Raw genomic sequence first — 19,552 nt, forward strand, 5'->3', positions numbered from 1 at the left:
TCACCAACGAAGGGACGTAGACTTCGAGAACAAATGTAGCGTGCACGAACAGCTGGAAAAACCTTTGCCGAAGACCAAAACGTCACAAAATGTTGTCATAATATATGCATAAACTGTTCAGGATGGGAAGCATGCGGACGCCTTTTGTGTGCATGTTCCGTACCATTGATGAGGTAGGGGTGGTTGCAGCACTTCCTCAGCTCCATCATGGTGTTGAGCAGGTTGGGGACCTGTGCACCTCCGCCTCCCCATGCGCCGCCCCCTCCTCCCGGTCCACCTTTAGACAGGAAGGAGAAGTTCTTCTCCAGGATGGCCCGGTAGTACTTCTTCTGGATGTTGGTCAGCTCCACCTGAGAACAGGAGATGGGAACGACATCAGTTAGCTAAACTCAGTGGAGAGAAATGACATCATTTGACCATGAGGAACGTACACAAAGTCAAACACAGAAACAAACACCTCAATGATGGTCTCCTCCTTGGGGGCCAGGTTCTTCTCCACATCCTCCTTGAGACGTCGCAGCATCATGGGCTTCAGGATGGCCTGCAGCTTCTGGACCTGCTCCTCAGTCTTGAGGTCTCCAAACTCCTGCATGAAGGTGTTCTCAGAGGGGAAGCGTTCAGGCTCCAGGAAGTTGAGCAGACTGAAGAGCTCCTCCACCGTGTTCTGCAGGGGGGTCCCGGTCAGCAGCACCTTGTGCTCCTTTACAGAGGGAGAGGAGGACTTGGTTTTTACTATACTTAGATAATGACATACTGGAAGGACCTATGTTTTTTTTATTACTCCTGTGATAGGAGAGGACGAAGGGGGAAACGTCCCACTGATGTCCATAAAATATGAGCATTTTATCAATAACTATTGCTTATTTTCCAACAGGTTCAATGGCAAGTATTAAAAAAAACACAGGAGAAATAGAAGTTAACAACTAGACATCTCTCCATGTCAACTCACCATGTCCATCATCTTAAGACCCTCCAGCAGTTTGCAGTTCCTGTTCTTGAGGCGGTGAGCCTCGTCGATGACCACACAGCGCCACGAGACGCTGCGCAGCTCCGGACAGTCTGTCAGAATCATCTCAAATGTGGTGATGACCGCATGGAATTTGTACGCTCCCTTTATCACACGACCCTGAAGATGGAGGGAGGAGAAGACAGAGAGCGAGGTCAGAACACAGGGACGAGCGTCATGGTGTATGGCCAGTAGTTTTTCCTACTTAACTTAAAATCGGGAAAACTCTGGACCCTGGTCAGGGAAATCTGGCCTTTGGTCAATTTACTGAATCAAAATGGACTCAACATAATGTAAAACATATTTGCTCAATATGAGGTTGGTGGAGTAAGTTTACACATTTAAATGGTTAGTGGAGTAGGTTATGGTCACATTTCAGTCACTCATTATTTGGTCGGTACAGTCAGTGTGGAGCTCTGATTAATGTTGTTAAATACCTGACTGTCTAAGGTGCTTCTTGTGGGATTATTCCTAGATTAGGGTTTAGAACCGACTGTACCAGGTCATGTTACCTGTGCATCTGGCCTTAATGGTCTTGTTACATCAGGTCATGCCTGAAGTGGATGGTACTGTTATAGTCATGGTTACAGTACGGTCACAACGTACCTGCACGTCGCGGTAGTTCATTTCGTAGGCCTGGATGGTCTTGCGGCTGGCCTGGCTGCCGTGGTAGACGATCACGTTGAGTTCGGTCCAGGTGCGGAACTCCCTCTCCCAGTTTGGAATGGTGGAGAGGGGGGCGATGACCAGGAAGGGCCCGTGGATCCCCTTCAGGTAGATCTCATAGAGGAATGTGATGGACTGGATGGTCTTGCCCAGGCCCATTTCATCTGCTAGGATGCAGTTCCGTCTGGAGGGGAACAAAGAGAGAACATGATGAAAGGGGAACAACAATGAGTCACCAGTCACTATTAGCAGTAGTGAGTAATGTGAATGGGTCTCCTAGGAGGACAGAAAGGAAAGAAAACAGTGCAAATGAATGAGATGTAACAGGGATAGTCCGTGTCTCAAATAACACCCTATTCACAATGTAGTGCCCTACCTATGACCAGAGACCAGATAGAGCACTATATTGGCAATAGTGTGTCCTTAAGTCTCTGTGCACTCTATTCGTGAGTGAGTAATCTAATGAACAGTTAGATAACCCTGTAAAGGCAGATCAATGACACAAACTAAGAAGTTGGCTGTGTGGCTATTGCATCATACTGACTGTGTGTGTGTGTTGTGTGCAGCAGTGGTAGATCACACATTAATGATTGGTGTGAGAAAAGCACAGATTGGGTACACACATGTCCCTGCAACACATGGGCTGGAGGACACAATATGGGGCATGGATGTGTTGATTGTATTTACACATGCTGGGTGACATGGTTCAGTATTATCTATGCGAGTGTGTTGGATAAACACATAGCATATATGGTCCTACTTGTTATTGTGTAGTTGTGGGTTATGAAGGCAGACTTTAGTCAGTAGATATCTTGTATATTATACTATGTAATAGTTCCATAATATATACAGTACCAGTAGATATCTTGTATATTATACTATGTAATAGTTCCATAATATATACAGTACCAGTAGATATCTTGTATATTATACTATGTAATAGTTCCATAATATATACAGTACCAGTAGATATCTTGTATATTATACTATGTAATAGTTCCATAATATATACAGTACCAGTAGATATCTTGTATATGATACTATGTAATAGTTCCATAATATATACAGTACCAGTCAAAAAATTGGACACCTATTCGTTCCATTGTATTTCTTTATTTTTTTACTATTTGCTACATTTTTGAAATGTCTTTCCTTCTTAATGCGTTTGAGCCAATCAGTTGTGTTGTGTATACAGAAGATAGCCCTATTTGGTTAAAGTCCATATGGCGAGAACAGCTCAAATAAGCAGAGAAATGACAGGCCATCATTACTTTAAGATTTGAAGCTCAGTCAATCCGAAAGATTTCAAGATTCTTCAAGTACAGTCGCAAAAACCATCAAGCACTATTATGAAACTGGCTCTCATGAGGACCGCCATAGGACAGGAAGATCCAGAGTTACCTCTGCTGCAGAGCACAAGTTCATTAGTGTCAACTGCACCTCAGATTGCAAACCAAATAAATGCGCCAGAGTTCAAGTAACAGACACATCTCAACATCAACTGTTCAGAGGAGACTGTGTGAATCAGGCCTTCATGGTCAAACTGCTGCAAAGAAACCACTACTAAATGACACCAATAATAAGAAGAGACTTGCTTGGGCCAAGAAACACTGGCAATGGACATTAGACCAGTGGAAATCTGTCCTCTGTCCAAATTTCAGATATTTGGTTCCAACTACAGTGTCTTTGTGAGAGAGAAGCAGAGTAGGTAAACGGATGATCTCCGCATGTGTGGTTCCCATCGTGAAGCATGGAAGAGGTGTGATGGTGCTTTGCTGGTGACACAGTGATTTATTAAGAATTTAAGGCACAATTAACCAGCATGTCTACCACAGCATTCTGCAGCAATACGCCATCCCATCTGGTTTGCGCTTAGTGGGACTATCATTTGTTTTCAATAGGACAATGACCCAACATACAGGCTGTGTGAGGGCTATGTTTTATTTTTTATTTAACTAGGCAAGGCAGTTAAGAACAAATTCTTATTTACAATGACAGCCTAGGAACAGTGGGTTAACTTCTTCAATATAGGGGGCGCTCTTTTAATTTTTGGATAAAAAAAACGTTCCCATTTTAAACAAGATATTTTATCACGAAAAGATGCTTGACTATGCATATAATTGACAGCTTTGGAAAGAAAACACTCTTGACGTTTCCAAAACTGCAAAGATATTATCTGTGAGTGCCGCAGAACTAATGCTACAGGCGAAACCAAGATGAAATTTCATACAGGAAATGCCCCAGATTTTGAATGCGCTGTGTTCCAATGTCTCCTTATATGGCTGTGAATGTGCCAGGAATGAGCCTACACTTTGTCGTTTCCCCAAGGTGTCTGCAGCATTGTGACGTATTTGTAGGCATATCATTGGAAGATTGACCATAAGAGACTACATTTACCAGGTGTCCGCTTGGTGTCCTCCGTCGAAATTATTGCGCAATCTCCAGCTGCGTCCACTTTTCATTTGGTTCAGAGGAGAAAGGCAACTGCCACGAATGATTTATCATCGAATAGATATGTGAAAAACACCTTGAGGATTCTGTTTATGTCGACATTATGGAGTTAATTTGAAAAAAAGTTTGGCGTTGTAATGACTGAATTTTCGGGGGTTTTCTTAGCCAAACGTGATGAACAAAATGGAGCAATTTCTCCTACACAAATAATCTTTTTGGAAAAACTGAACATTTGCTATCTAACTGAGAGTCTCCTCATTGAAAACATCCGAAGTTCTTCAAAGGTAAATTATTTTATTCGAATGCTTTACTTGTTTTTGTGAAAATGTTGCCTGCTGAATGCTAGGCTTAATGCTATGCTAGCTATCAATACTCTTACACAAATGCTTGTGTAGCTATGGTTGATAAGCATATTTTGAAAATCTGAGATGACAGTGTTGTTTCATTTAATTTGCCATTTTCATGAATAGTTAACGTTGCATTATGCTAATGAGCGCGAGGCTATGATTACGCTCCCGGATACGGGATTGCTCGACGCTAGAGGTTAACAGCCTTGTTCAGGGGCAGAATGACAGATATTTACCTTGTCAGCTCGAGGATTTGATGAAGCAACCTTGGGGTTACTGGCCCAACGCTCTAACCACTAGGCTACCTGCCACCCCTATTTGACCAAGAAGGAGAGTGATGGAGTGCTTAATCAGATGACCTGGGCTCCACAATCACCCAACCTCAAACCAATTGGGATGAGTTGGACCGCAGATTGAAGGAAAAGCAGCCAACAAGTGCTCAGCATATGTGGGAACTCCTTTAAGACTGTTGGACAAGCATTCCTCATGAAGCTGGTTGAGAATGACAAGAGTGTGCAAAGCTGTCATCAAGGCAAAGGGTGGCTTTTTGAAGAATTTCAAATATATTTAGATTTGTTTAACACTTTTTTTTGGTTACTACATGATTCCATATGTGCTATTTCAAAGTTTATGTCTTCACTATTATTCTACAATGTAGAAAATTGTAAAAAAAAATAAGAAAAACCCTTGAATGAGTAGATGTCCAAACTTTTGACTGGTACTATACATGTTATATACAGTGGGGAGAACAAGTATCTGATAACCTGCAAAATCGGCAGTGTTTCTTACTTACAAAGCATGTAGAGAGGTCTGTCATTTTGATCATAGGTACACTTCAACTGTGAGAGACGGAATCTAAAACAAGAATCCAGAAAATCACATTGTATGATTTTTAAGTAATTAATTTGCATTTTATTGCGTGACATAAGTATTTGATCACCTACCAACCAGTAAGAATTCCGGCTCTCACAGACCTGTTAGTTTTTCTTTAAGAAGCCCTCCTGATCTCCACTCATTACCTGTATTAACTGCACCTGTTTGAACTTGTTACCTGTATAAAAGACACCTGTCCACACACTCAATCAAACAGACTCCAACCTCTCCACAATGGCCAAGACCAGAGAGCTGTGTAAGGACATCAGGGATAAAATTGTAGACCTGCACAAGGCTGGGATGGGCTACAGGACAATAGGCAAGCAGCTTGGTGAGAAGGCAACTACTGTTGGCACAATTATTAGAAAATGGAAGAAGTTCAAGATGACGGTCAATCACCCTCGGTCTGGGGCTCCATGCAAGATCTCACCTCGGGGGCATCAATGATCATGATCAGCCCAGAACTACACGGCAGGACCTGGTCAATGACCTGGTCAATGACCTGAAGAGAGCTGGGACCACAGTCTCAAAGAAAACCATTAGTAACACACTATGCCGTCATGGATTAAAATCCTGCAGCACACGCAAGGTCCCCCTGCTCAAGCCAGCGCATGTCCAGGCCCGTCTGAAGTTTGCCAATGACCATCTGGATGATCCAGAGGAGGAATGGGAGAAGGTCATGTGGTCTGATGAGACAAAAATAGAGCTTTTTGGTCTGAACTCCACTCGCCATGTTTGGAGGAAGAAGAAGGATGAGTACAACCCGAAGAACACCATCCCAACAGTGAAGCATGGAGGTGGAAACATCATTCTTTGGGGATGCTTTCCTGCAAAGGGACCAGGACAACTGCACCGTATTGAGTGGAGGATGGATGGGGCCATGTATCGCGAGATCTTGGCCAACAACCTCCTTTCCTCAGTAAGACCATTGAAGATGGGTTGTGGCTGGGTCTTCCAGCATGACAACGACCCGAAACACAGCCAAGGCAACTAAGAAGTGGCTCCGTAAGAAGCATCTCAAGGTCCTGGAGTGGCCTAGCCAGTCTCCAGACCTGAACCCAATAGAAAATCTTTGGAGGGAGCTGAAAGTCCGTATTGCCTAGCGACAGCCACGAAACCTGAAGGATCTGGAGAAGGTCTGTATGGAGGAGTGGGCCAAAATCCCTGCTGCAGTGTGTGCAAACCTGGTCAAGAACTACAAGAAACGTATGATCTCTGTAATTGCAAACAAAGGTTTCTGTACCAAATATTAAGTTCTGCTTTTCTGATGTATCAAATACTTATGTTATGCAATAAAACGTAAATGAATTACTTAAAAATCATAATGATTTTCTGGATTTTTTTTAGATTCCATCTCTCACAGTTGAAGTGTACCTATGACAACAATTACAGACCTCTACATGCTTTGTAAGTAGGAAAACCTGCAAAATCGGCAGTGTATCAAATACTTGTTCTCGCCACTGTAATTGAGTCACACACACACACACATCATATATCTTAACACATGCACACACAAACAGTAAGCTTTAGTACTTCTCCTTACGTATTGTACCAGTTGAAGAGCAGCCAGTTCACTCCCTCCAGCTGGTATTCCCTGAGTGCGTTGTCGTTTTTATAATCCCTGGAACTCTCGGATTTATGCCAGTTTTCGGTGGGAGGTCGCTCCTGGTTCAAATAAAAGTCTACCGTTAGTGGTTTCTGTGCGACCGTTAAAGGGCTGGGGCCAGAAAAGGGCAGCAGGAGAGTGTACAGTGTGTGTGATGTTTTTATTTTACACACCACGCGTTTGGTCTCGTGCTGACGGGCCACCACGGCCTCGTACTCATCGATCTTGGTCTGGTCGATGTCGGCCTTCAGCTCCCAAGTTATATCCTCATAGGGCAGGGAACACCACTTCACCAGGTACAGCTTTACAGGCTGGGGGTTAGAGAGAGGTTGGGGTTAGTGTGTGTGTTGGGGCAGAGAGGGCGTGAGTATGTTGGGAGGGGTGTGTGTGTGCGCGCGCGTCCGGAGGAGTTAGTGTGCGCGCGCGGGGGGGGGGGGGGGGGAGATAAGCGTGTTGGTTACTGTATGCTTGGTGGGGCAGAGAGGGCTTAGTATGTGGGGAGGGGTAAAGTCTGTGTTGGGGGGGTTAGTGTGCGTGTGTGTGTTGGGGGGTTAGTGTGCGTGTGTATTTTTTTTTGGGGGGGGGGGGGGTTAGTGTGCATGTGTGTGTGTTGGGGGGGATAGTGTGTGTGTGTGGGGAATAGTGTGTGCGTGTCTTCCTGCGACAGGAAAGGAAAGGGCAACGTTTGTTCGGAACTTAAAAAGGAACGTTTAGCCAAAGCATCAACGACATAACCAAACGTATTCCAACGTTTGAGGTCGTTTAGAGGCCATATAGAACAGGAAGGAGGGAGAGAGCAAGAAAAGGAGCGCACCTCTCCGTTCTCATCTGTGCTCTCTGACACGTCCAGTACCCGGTCCACCTCAACGTAGTCAGGGTTGAAAGGCTCGTCATCCATCTGGAGGGAGGGAGAAAGGGATGAGAGAAGGATGGAGACTTTGAGGTTCATGTTACCATAGCAGAGTGTGAATGGCCTGGTGAGGGAAGACAGAACTGTGGGACTGACCTCTGTCACGAAGGTGGGCAGGGCCTGTTTGGCCCTGAACCGCTTGACCTTCTGGTGGATCCTTCTGTCCTTCTCCAGCTCCTCCAGATCTGCCCAGCGACAGTGCAGGTAGGAGCTACACAGAGAGAGTGGGGGAACACACACCATTACATACATATACACTATTCACTCTCACTCAAATACACCCACCCGTGACAGATGCTATAATATACACATCATATCTCATACACCATAAACACACCTCACAAAAAGACAATGCAAAACTCAGACGCACCATCACAAAACCAAATGTGCTAATCTAGAGATCTATAGCATTATAGAATTTCCTCTTCGGTCCAAACATTAAACCTGTGGTTTACAGAGTGTTTATTTGATTTCACATTAATCCACAATTTCCCCCGAAGCTGGAGGAAATAAAATGACACGGTGAACCAAGGCCAGTCGTGTTGGTACTCACAAGCTCTTGAATTTGACATAGAATTCTTCCACTTCCATTTTCTCTCCCGATTCCATCTTTGGAAAAAGTTAGATTTGTGTCAGTTGTTGATTAGAGTCAGAAGATGGGTGAGTTTTAATGTTTCTCAAAAAATATATAAAATCAAAGCCACCGTTTTCTGACAAAGCAGTCATCTAACAGACGTCTTCTGGCTGAGTTCTGTATATTTTAGGAGACAATAACAAAACACTGACAATAACCCCCCCCCCCCACCAACCATCTCCACATGGTGCTGTACATTTAATAACCCCCCTACCAACCATCTCCACATGGTGCTGTACGATCAATAACCCCCCCCCCACCAACCATCTCCACATGGTGCTGTACGATCAATAACCCCCCCACCAACCATCTCCACATGGTGCTGTACAATCAATAACGCCCCCACCAACCATCTCCACATGGTGCTGTAAGATCAATAACCCCCCCCTACCAACCATCTCCACATGGTGCTGTAAGATCAATAACCCCCCTCCACTTGGTGCTGTAAGATCAATACCCCCTACCAACCATCTCCACATGGTGCTGTAAGATCAATACCCCCCCTACCAACCATCTCCACATGCTGCTGTAAGATCAATAACCCCCCTACCAACCATCTCCACATGCTGCTGTAAGATCAATACCCCCCCCCAACCATCTCCACATGGTGCTGTACGATCAATAACCCCCACCCCCAACCATCTCCACATGGTGCTGTAAGATCAATACCCACCCCCACCAACCATCTCCACATGGTGCTGTACAATCAATAACCCCCCTCCACCAACCATCTCCACATGGTGCTGTACGATCAATAACCCCCCTACCAACCATCTCCACATGGTGCTGTACGATCAATAACCCCCCCACCAACCATCTCCACATGGTGCTGTACGATCAATAACCCCCCCACCAACCATCTCCACATGGTGCTGTAAGATCAATAACGCCCCCCATCAACCATCTCCACATGGTGCTGTAAGATCAATAACCTCCCCCTACCAACCATCTCCACATGGTGCTGTACGATCAATAACCCCCCCCCCCCCCACCAACCATATCCACCTGGTGCTGTAAGATCAATACCCCCCCCCCCACCAACCATCTCCACATGGTGCTGTACAATCAATAACCCCCCGCCTCCACCAACCATCTCCACATGGTGTTGTAAGATCAATAACCTCCCCCTACCAACCATCTCCACATGGTGCTGTAAGATCAATACCCCCCCCTACCAACCATCTCCACATGGTGCTGTACGATCAATAACCCCCCCCCCACCAACCATCTCCACATGGTGCTGTAAGATCAATACCCCCCCCCCACCAACCATCTCCACATGGTGCTGTAAGATCAATAACGCCCCCCCACCAACCATCTCCACATGGTGCTGTAAGATCAATAACCTCCCCCTACCAACCATCTCCACATGGTGCTGTAAGATCAATACCCCCCCACCAACCATCTCCACATGGTGCTGTAAGATCAATAACCTCCCCTACCAACCATCTCCACATGGTGCTGTAAGATCAATACCCCCCCCCCCACCAACCATCTCCACATGGTGCTGTAAGATCAATAACCCCCCCCCCCCCACTTGGTGCTGTAAGATCTATACCCCCCACCAACCATCTCCACATGGTGCTGTACGATCAATAAACCCCCCCCAACCATCTCCACATGGTGCTGTAAGATCAATAACCCCCCCCCAACCATCTCCACATGGTGCTGTAAGATCAATAACCCCCCCAACTTGTGCTGTAAGATCAATACCCCCCACCAACCATCTCCACATGGTGCTGTACGATCAATAAACCCCCCCCCCCAACCATCTCCACATGGTGCTGTAAGATCAATAACCCCCCCCCAACTTGTGCTGTAAGATCAATACCCCCCACCAACCATCTCCACATGGTGCTGTACGATCAATAAACCACCCCCCAACCATCTCCACATGGTGCTGTAAGATCAATAACCCCCCCCCCCCAACTTGTGCTGTAAGATCAATACCCCCCACCAACCATCTCCACATGGTGCTGTACGATCAATAAATCCCCCCCCACCAACCATCTCCACATGGTGCTGTAAGATCAATAACCCCCCACCAACCATATCCACATGATGCTGTAAGATCAATACCCCCCCACCAACCATCTCCACATGGTGCTGTACAATCAATAACCCCCCCCTCCACCAACAATCTCCACATGGTGCTGTAAGATCAATAACCCCCCACCAACCATCTCCACATGGTGCTGTACGATCAATAACCCCCACCCCTACCAACCATCTCCACATGGTGCTGTCAGATCAATACCCCCCCCCCCCACCAACCATCTCCACGTGGTGCTGTAAGATCAATACCCCCCCTACCAACCATCTCCACATGGTGCTGTACGATCAATAACCCCCCCCACCAACCATCTCCACATGGTGCTGTAAGATCAATACCCCCCCACCAACCATCTCCACATGGTGCTGTAAGATCAATAACGCCCCCCCCCACCAACCATCTCCACATGGTGCTGTAAGATCAATACCCCCCCAACCATCTCCACATGGTGCAGTAGGATCAATAACCCCCCCCCCCACCAACCATTTCCACATGGTGCTGTAAGATCAATACCCCCCCTACCAACCATTTCCACATGATGCTGTAAGATCAATACCACCCCCCCTACCAAAAATCTCCAGATGATGCTGTAAGATCAATAACCTCCCCCTACCAACCATCTCCACATGGTGCTGTAAGATCAATACCCCCCCCCCCAACCATCTCCACATGGTGCTGTACAATCAATAACCCCCCTCCACCAACCATCTCCACATGGTGCTGTAAGATCAATAACCCCCCCACCAACCATCTCCACATGGTGCTGTAAGATCAATAACCCCCACCCCTACCAACCATCTCCACATGGTGCTGTCAGATCAATACCCCCCCCCACCAACCATCTCCACGTGGTGCTGTAAGATCAATACCCCCCCCCCTACCAACCATCTCCACATGGTGCTGTACGATCAATAACCCCCCCCACCAACCATCTCCACATGGTGCTGTAAGATCAATACCCCCCCCCACCAACCATCTCCACATGGTGCTGTAAGATCAATAACGCCCCCCCCCACCAACCATCTCCACATGGTGCTGTAAGATCAATAACCTCCCCCTACCAACCATCTCCACATGGTGCTGTAAGATCAATACCCCCCTACCAACCATCACCACATGGTGCTGTAAGATCAATACCCCCCCCCACCAACCATCTCCACATGGTGCTGTAAGATCAATACCCCCCCCACCAACCATCTCCACATGGTGCTGTACGATCAATAAACCCCCCCCCAACCATCTCCACATGGTGCTGTAAGATCAATAACCCCCCCCCCCACTTGGTGCTGTAAGATCAATACCCCCCCACCAACCATCTCCACATGGTGCTGTAAGATCAATAACCCCCCCCCCAACTTGTGCTGTAAGATCAATACCCCCCACCAACCATCTCCACATGGTGCTGTACGATCAATAAACCCCCCCCCCAACCATCTCCACATGGTGCTGTAAGATCAATACCTCCCCCCACCAACCATCTCCACATGGTGCTGTAAGATCAATAACCCCCCACCCCACCCACCAACCACATCCACCTGGTGTTGTAAGATCAATAACCCCCCCAACCATCTCCACATGGTGCTGTAAGATCAATAACCCCCCCCACCAACCATATCCACCTGGTGTTGTAAGATCAATAACCCCCCCCCAACCATCTCCACATGGTGCAGTAGGATCAATAACCCCCCCACCAACCATTTCCACATGGTGCTGTAAGATCAATACCCCCCTACCAACCATTTCCACATGATGCTGTAAGATCAATACCACCCCCCTACCAAAAATCTCCAGATGATGCTGTAAGATCAATAACCTCCCCCTACCAACCATCTCCACATGGTGCTGTAAGATCAATACCCCCCCCCCCCAACCATCTCCACATGGTGCAGTAGGATCAATAACCTCCCCCTACCAACCATCTCCACATGGTGCTGTAAGATCAATAACCCCCCACCCCTACCAACCATCTCCACATGGTGCTGTCAGATCAATACCCCCCCCACCAACCATCTCCACGTGGTGCTGTAAGATCAATAACGCCCCCCACCAACCATCTCCACATGGTGCTGTAAGATCAATAACCTCCCCTACCAACCATCTCCACATGGTGCTGTATGATCAATACCCCCCCACCAACCATCTCCACATGGTGCTGTAAGATCAATACCTCCCCCACCAACCATCTCCACATGGTGCTGTAAGATCAATAACCCCCCACCCCACCCACCAACCACATCCACCTGGTGTTGTAAGATCAATAACCCCCCCCAACCATCTCCACATGGTGCTGTAAGATCAATAACCCCCCCCCACCAACCATATCCACCTGGTGTTGTAAGATCAATAACCCCCCCCCAACCATCTCCACATGGTGCAGTAGGATCAATAACCCCCCCACCAACCATTTCCACATGGTGCTGTAAGATCAATACCCCCCTACCAACCATTTCCACATGATGCTGTAAGATCAATACCACCCCCTACCAAAAATCTCCAGATGATGCTGTAAGATCAATAACCTCCCCTACCAACCATCTCCACATGGTGCTGTAAGATCAATACCCCCCCCCAACCATCTCCACATGGTGCAGTAGGATCAATAACCTCCCCTACCAACCATCTCCACATGGTGCTGTAAGATCAATAACCCCCACCCCTACCAACCATCTCCACATGGTGCTGTCAGATCAATACCCCCCCACCAACCATCTCCACGTGGTGCTGTAAGATCAATAACGCCCCCCACCAACCATCTCCACATGGTGCTGTAAGATCAATAACCTCCCCCTACCAACCATCTCCACATGGTGCTGTATGATCAATACCCCCCCCACCAACCATCTCCACATGGTGCTGTAAGATCAATAACCCCCCCCCCCCCCCCCCACTTGGTGCTGTAAGATCAATAACCTCCCCCACCAACCATCTCCACATGGTGCTGTACGATCAATAAACCCCCCTACCAACCATCTCCACATGGTGCTGTAAGATCAATAACCCCCCCCCCACCAACCATCTCCACACGGTGCTGTAAGATCAATAACCCCCCCACCTCCACTTGGTGCTGTAAGATCAATACCCCCCACCAACCATCTCCACATGGTGCTGTACGATCAATACCCCCCAACCATCTCCACATGGTGCCCCCCCCACCAACCATCTCCACATGGTGCTCTAAGATCAATAAACCCCCCCCCCAACTTGGTGCTGTAAGGTCAATACCCCCCCACCAACCATCTCCACATGGTGCTGTACGATCAATAACCCCCCCCCCACCAACCATCTCCACATGGTGCTGTAAGATCAATAACCCCCCCACCAACCATATCCACCTGGTGTTGTAAGATCAATAACCCCCCCCCCCCACCAACCATATCCACCTGGTGTTGTAAGATCAATAACCCCCCCCCCCAACCATATCCACCTGGTGTTGTAAGATCAATAACCCCCCCCCAACCATCTCCACATGGTGCAGTAGGATCAATAACCCCCCCCCCCACCAACCATTTCCACATGGTGCTGTAAGATCAATACCCCCCCCAACCATCTCCACATGGTGCTGTAAGATCAATAGCACCCCCCCCCCACCAACCATATCCACCTGGTGTTGTAAGATCAATAACCCCCCTCCCCCCCCCAACAATATCCACCTGGTGTTGTAAGATCAATAACCCCCCCCCCAACCATCTCCACATGGTGCTGTAAGATCAATAGCACCCCCCCCCCACCAACCATATCCACCTGGTGTTGTAAGATCAATAACCCCCTCCCCCCCCCCAACAATATCCACCTGGTGCTGTAAGATCAATACCCCCTACCAACCATCTCCAAATGGTGCTGTAAGATCAATAACCCCCCTACCAACCATTTCCACATGATGCTGTAAGATCAATAACCCCGCCCCCCAACCATCTCCACATGGTGCAGTAGGATCAATAACCCCCCCTACCAACCATTTCCACATGGTGCTGTACGATCAATAAACCCCCCCCCCCCCAACCATCTCCACATGGTGCTGTAAGATCAATACCCCCCCAACCATCTCCACATGGTGCCCCCCCCACCAACCATCTCCACATGGTGCTCTAAGATCAATAAACCCCCCCCCCCCCCCCAACTTGGTGCTGTAAGGTCAATACCCCCCACCAACCATCTCCACATGGTGCTGTACGATCAATAACCCCCCCCCACCAACCATCTCCACATGGTGCTGTAAGATCAATAACCCCCCCCCCCACCAACCATATCCACCTGGTGTTGTAAGATCAATAACCCCCCCCCCCCCCCCACCAACCATATCCACCTGGTGTTGTAAGATCAATAACCCCCCCCCCCACCAACCATATCCACCTGGTGTTGTAAGATCAATAACCCCCCCCCAACCATATCCACCTGGTGTTGTAAGATCAATAACCCCCCCCCAACCATCTCCACATGGTGCAGTAGGATCAATAACCCCCCCCCCACCAACCATTTCCACATGGTGCTGTAAGATCAATACCCCCCCAACCATCTCCACATGGTGCTGTAAGATCAATAGCACCCCCTCCCCCCCAACAATATCCACCTGGTGTTGTAAGATCAATAACCCCCCCCCCCCCCCAACCATCTCCACATGGTGCTGTAAGATCAATAGCACCCCCCCCACCAACCATATCCACCTGGTGTTGTAAGATCAATAACCCCCCTCCCCCCCCAACAATATCCACCTGGTGCTGTAAGATCAATACCCCCCTACCAACCATCTCCAAATGGTGCTGTAAGATCAATAACCCCCCTACCAACCATTTCCACATGATGCTGTAAGATCAATAACCCCGCCCCCCAACCATCTCCACATGGTGCAGTAGGATCAATAACCCCCCTACCAACCATTTCCACATGGTGCTGTACGATCAATAAACCCCCCCCCCCCAACCATCTCCACATGGTGCTGTAAGATCAATACCCCCCAACCATCTCCACATGGTGCCCCCCCCACCAACCATCTCCACATGGTGCTCTAAGATCAATAAACCCCCCCCCCCCCCCCCCAACTTGGTGCTGTAAGGTCAATACCCCCCCACCAACCATCTCCACATGGTGCTGTACGATCAATAACCCCCCCACCAACCATCTCCACATGGTGCTGTAAGATCAATAACCCCCCCCCCCACCAACCATATCCACCTGGTGTTGTAAGATCAATAACCCCCCCCCCCCCCACCAACCATATCCACCTGGTGTTGTAAGATCAATAACCCCCCCCCCACCAACCATCTCCACATGGTGCTGTACGATCAATAACCCCCCCCCCCCCCACCAACCATCTCCACATGGTGCTGTAAGATCAATAACCCCCCCCCCCACCAACCATATCCACCTGGTGTTGTAAGATCAATAACCCCCCCCCCCCCCCCCAACCATATCCACCTGGTGTTGTAAGATCAATAACCCCCCCCCCCAACCATCTCCACATGGTGCAGTAGGATCAATAACCCCCCCAACCATCTCCACATGGTGCAGTAGGATCAATAACCCCCCCAACCATCTCCACATGGTGCAGTAGGATCAATAACCCCCCCCTACCAACCATTTCCACATGGTGCTGTAAGATCAATACCCCCCCCCAACCATCTCCACATGGTGCTGTAAGATCAAACACCCCCCCCACCAACCATATCCACCTGGTGTTGTAAGATCAATAACCCCCCCCCCAACCATATCCACCTGGTGTTGTAAGATCAATAACCCCCCCCCCCAACCATCTCCACATGGTGCAGTAGGATCAATAACCCCCCTACCAACCATTTCCACATGGTGCTGTAAGATCAATACCCCCTACCAACCATCTCCAAATGGTGCTGTAAGATCAATAACCCCCCCCTACCAACCATTTCCACATGATGCTGTAAGATCAATAACCCCCCCCCACCAACCATCTCCACATGGTGCTGTAAGATCAATATCCCCCCTCCCCCTACCAACCATCTCCACATGGTGCTGTACGATGGCTCATGAAGCCCTTACCCATGGCCCCTATGCCCCTTCTATGATACATGGAAATGTTGGACTATATTCTATGACTTCCTGCATTATACTTGTGCTAAAATGTTAATTATATTCTGCTGAGCCATTTACTTTGTGTTGAAATTCTTCTATTACTTTTTTATTGTGGTTGACTTGTCAATAAGGAACCTGCCAGTAAGCATTTCATTGGACAGTGTATACCATTTGTATCCTGTACATATGACTAATAAAACTTAAACACGCACACACTCGGGCCCGCTACACGTGGGCCCGCTCACAGACACACGTGTGCCCGCTACACTGTGCATGCTCACAGACACACGTGGGCCCGCTACATTGTGCACGCTCACAGACACACGTGGGCCCGCTACACTGTGCACGCTCACAGACACGCGTGGGCCCGCTCACAGACACACGTGGGCCCGCTACACTGTGCACGCTCACAGACACACGTGGGCCCGCTACACTGTGCAAGCTCACAGACACACGTGGGCCCGCTACACTGTGCACGCTCACAGACACACTCGGGCCCGCTACACGTGGGCCCGCTCACAGACACACGTGGGCCCGCTACACTGTGCATGCTCACAGACACACGTGGGCCCGCTACATTGTGCACGCTCACAGACACACGTGGGCCCGCTACACTGTGCACGCTCACAGACACACGTGGGCCCGCTACACTGTGCACGCTCACAGACACAGGTGGGCCCGCTCACAGACACACGTGGGCCCGCCACACTGTGCACCCTCACAGACACACGTGGGCCCGCTACACTGTGCACGCTCACAGACACAGGTGGGCCCGCTACACTGTGCACGCTCACAGACACACGTGGGCCCGCTCACAGACACACGTGGGCCCGCTACACTGTGCACGCTCACAGACACACGTGGGCCCGCTACACTGTGCATGCTCACAGACACACGTGGGCCCGCTACACTGTGCACGCTCACAGACACACACGGTTCCATTCAGAGAGCTGACCCAAGGCCTGGCTTCCTGCCAAAACCACAGCGCTACGACAGACGCCAGCGTTTCCTCGGGAAGGGTGTGTGTGTGTGTGTGGGGTTACCCATTCACAGCTACCTTACTTTGAGTCCCGCCCGCCAGACAGCCTGTGTGAGTTTTCATATTGTTCTTGGCAGAGGTGAACCAAGCTTTATTTTGGAGCAGCTTTTTCAAACAACAACCCCCCCCTTCCACACACCTCTCTCCCACTCCCGCGCGCGCACACACACACACAAACACACACACACACACACACACACACACACACACACACACACACACCTCTCCCACTCCCGCACACACACCTCTATCCCACTCCCGCGCACACACACACCTCTCTCCCACTCCCGCGCGCACACACACACACACCTCTCTCCCACTCCCGCGCGCGCCTCACTCCCGCGCGCGCCTCACTCCCGCGCGCGCGCACATACCTCACTCCCGCACGCACGCACATACCTCACTCCCGCGCACGCGCGCGCGCACACACACACACACACACACACACACACACACCTCACCCCCGCACACACAAACACACACCTCACTCCCGCACACACACACACCTCACTCCCGCACACACACACACCTCACTCCCGCACACACACACACCTCACTCCCGCACACACACACACCTCACTCCCGCACACACACACACCTCACTCCCGCACACACACACACCTCACTCCCGCACACACACACACCTCACTCCCGCACACACACACACCTCACTCCCGCACACACACACCTCACTCCCGCACACACACACCTCACTCCCGCACACACACACCTCACTCCCGCACACACACACCTCACTCCCGCACACACACACCTCACTCCCGCACACACACCTCACTCCCGCACACACACACCTCACTCCCGCACACACACACCTCACTCCCGCACACACACACCTACACACACACCTCACTCCCGCACACACACACACCTCACTCCCGCACACACACCCACACACCTCACTCCCGCACACACACCCACACACATCACTCCCGCACACACACACACACACCTCACTCCCGCCCGCACACACACACCTCACCTCACTCCCGCCCGCACACACACACCTCACCTCACTCCCGCACGCACACGCACACACACACCTCACTCCCGCACACACCTCACTCCCGCACACACCTCACTCCCGCACACACGCACACGCCTCACTCCCGCCTCACCCGCACACCCGCCTCTCACCCGCACGCACACGCCTCTCACCCGCACGCACACGCCTCTCACCCGCACGCACACGCCTCACCGCACGCACACGCACACACCTCTCACCGCACGCACACGCACACACCTCTCACCTCCCGCACACCCACCTCTCACCACACACACACACACCTCTCACCACACACACACACACACACCTCTCACCACACACACACACACACACCTCTCACCACACACACACCTCTCACCTCCCGCACACCCACCTCTCACCGCACGCACACACACACACCTCTCACCACACACCCACCTCTCACCACACACACACACCTCACCCCCCGCACACCTTCACACACACACCCCCCCGCCACCACACTCACACACCCCTCTCACCACACACACACCTCACCCCCACACACACCCTCACCTCACCCCACACACGCACGCACACCTCACCCCCCCGCACGCACACACACACCCCACCCCCACACACCTTCACCCCCTCTCACCACACCCACCCCCACACCTCTCACCCCACACACCACACACCTCTCACCCCCGCGCACACACCTCTCACCCCCGCACACGCGCACACTCCCTCACCCCGCACACACACCTCTCACCCCCGCGCACACACCCCACCCCCGCCACACACACCTCTCACCCCCGCACACACACCTCCACCCCGCGCACACACACACCTTCACCCCCACCACACACACCTTCACCCCACGCGCACACACCACCTCTCACCCCCGCCACAAGCACACACACCTCTCACCTTCACCCACCCC

At 50.1% G+C, this 19,552-nt stretch overlaps 1 protein-coding gene across 2 annotated transcripts in view; it reads right to left on the reverse strand.

Annotated features, from left to right (window-relative positions):
- Positions 1 to 19,552, reverse strand: part of LOC135558607 (chromodomain-helicase-DNA-binding protein 7-like) — a 117,077-nt gene that overhangs the window by 43,988 nt on the left and 53,537 nt on the right. For both annotated transcript variants that reach the window (XM_064992536.1, XM_064992535.1), the window contains exons 7-15: positions 8,413 to 8,468; positions 7,956 to 8,070; positions 7,764 to 7,847; positions 7,123 to 7,260; positions 6,887 to 7,008; positions 1,613 to 1,856; positions 950 to 1,126; positions 458 to 700; positions 164 to 350 (exon numbers count right to left, since the gene is read on the reverse strand). In XM_064992536.1, the coding sequence (XP_064848608.1) occupies positions 164 to 350; positions 458 to 700; positions 950 to 1,126; positions 1,613 to 1,856; positions 6,887 to 7,008; positions 7,123 to 7,260; positions 7,764 to 7,847; positions 7,956 to 8,070; positions 8,413 to 8,468 (1,366 nt within the window). The remainder of the gene's footprint in view (positions 1 to 163; positions 351 to 457; positions 701 to 949; positions 1,127 to 1,612; positions 1,857 to 6,886; positions 7,009 to 7,122; positions 7,261 to 7,763; positions 7,848 to 7,955; positions 8,071 to 8,412; positions 8,469 to 19,552) is intronic.

Source organism: Oncorhynchus masou, chromosome 17 (assembly GCF_036934945.1).
Source record: "Oncorhynchus masou masou isolate Uvic2021 chromosome 17, UVic_Omas_1.1, whole genome shotgun sequence".
Classification (NCBI taxonomy): Eukaryota; Metazoa; Chordata; class Actinopteri; order Salmoniformes; family Salmonidae; genus Oncorhynchus; species Oncorhynchus masou.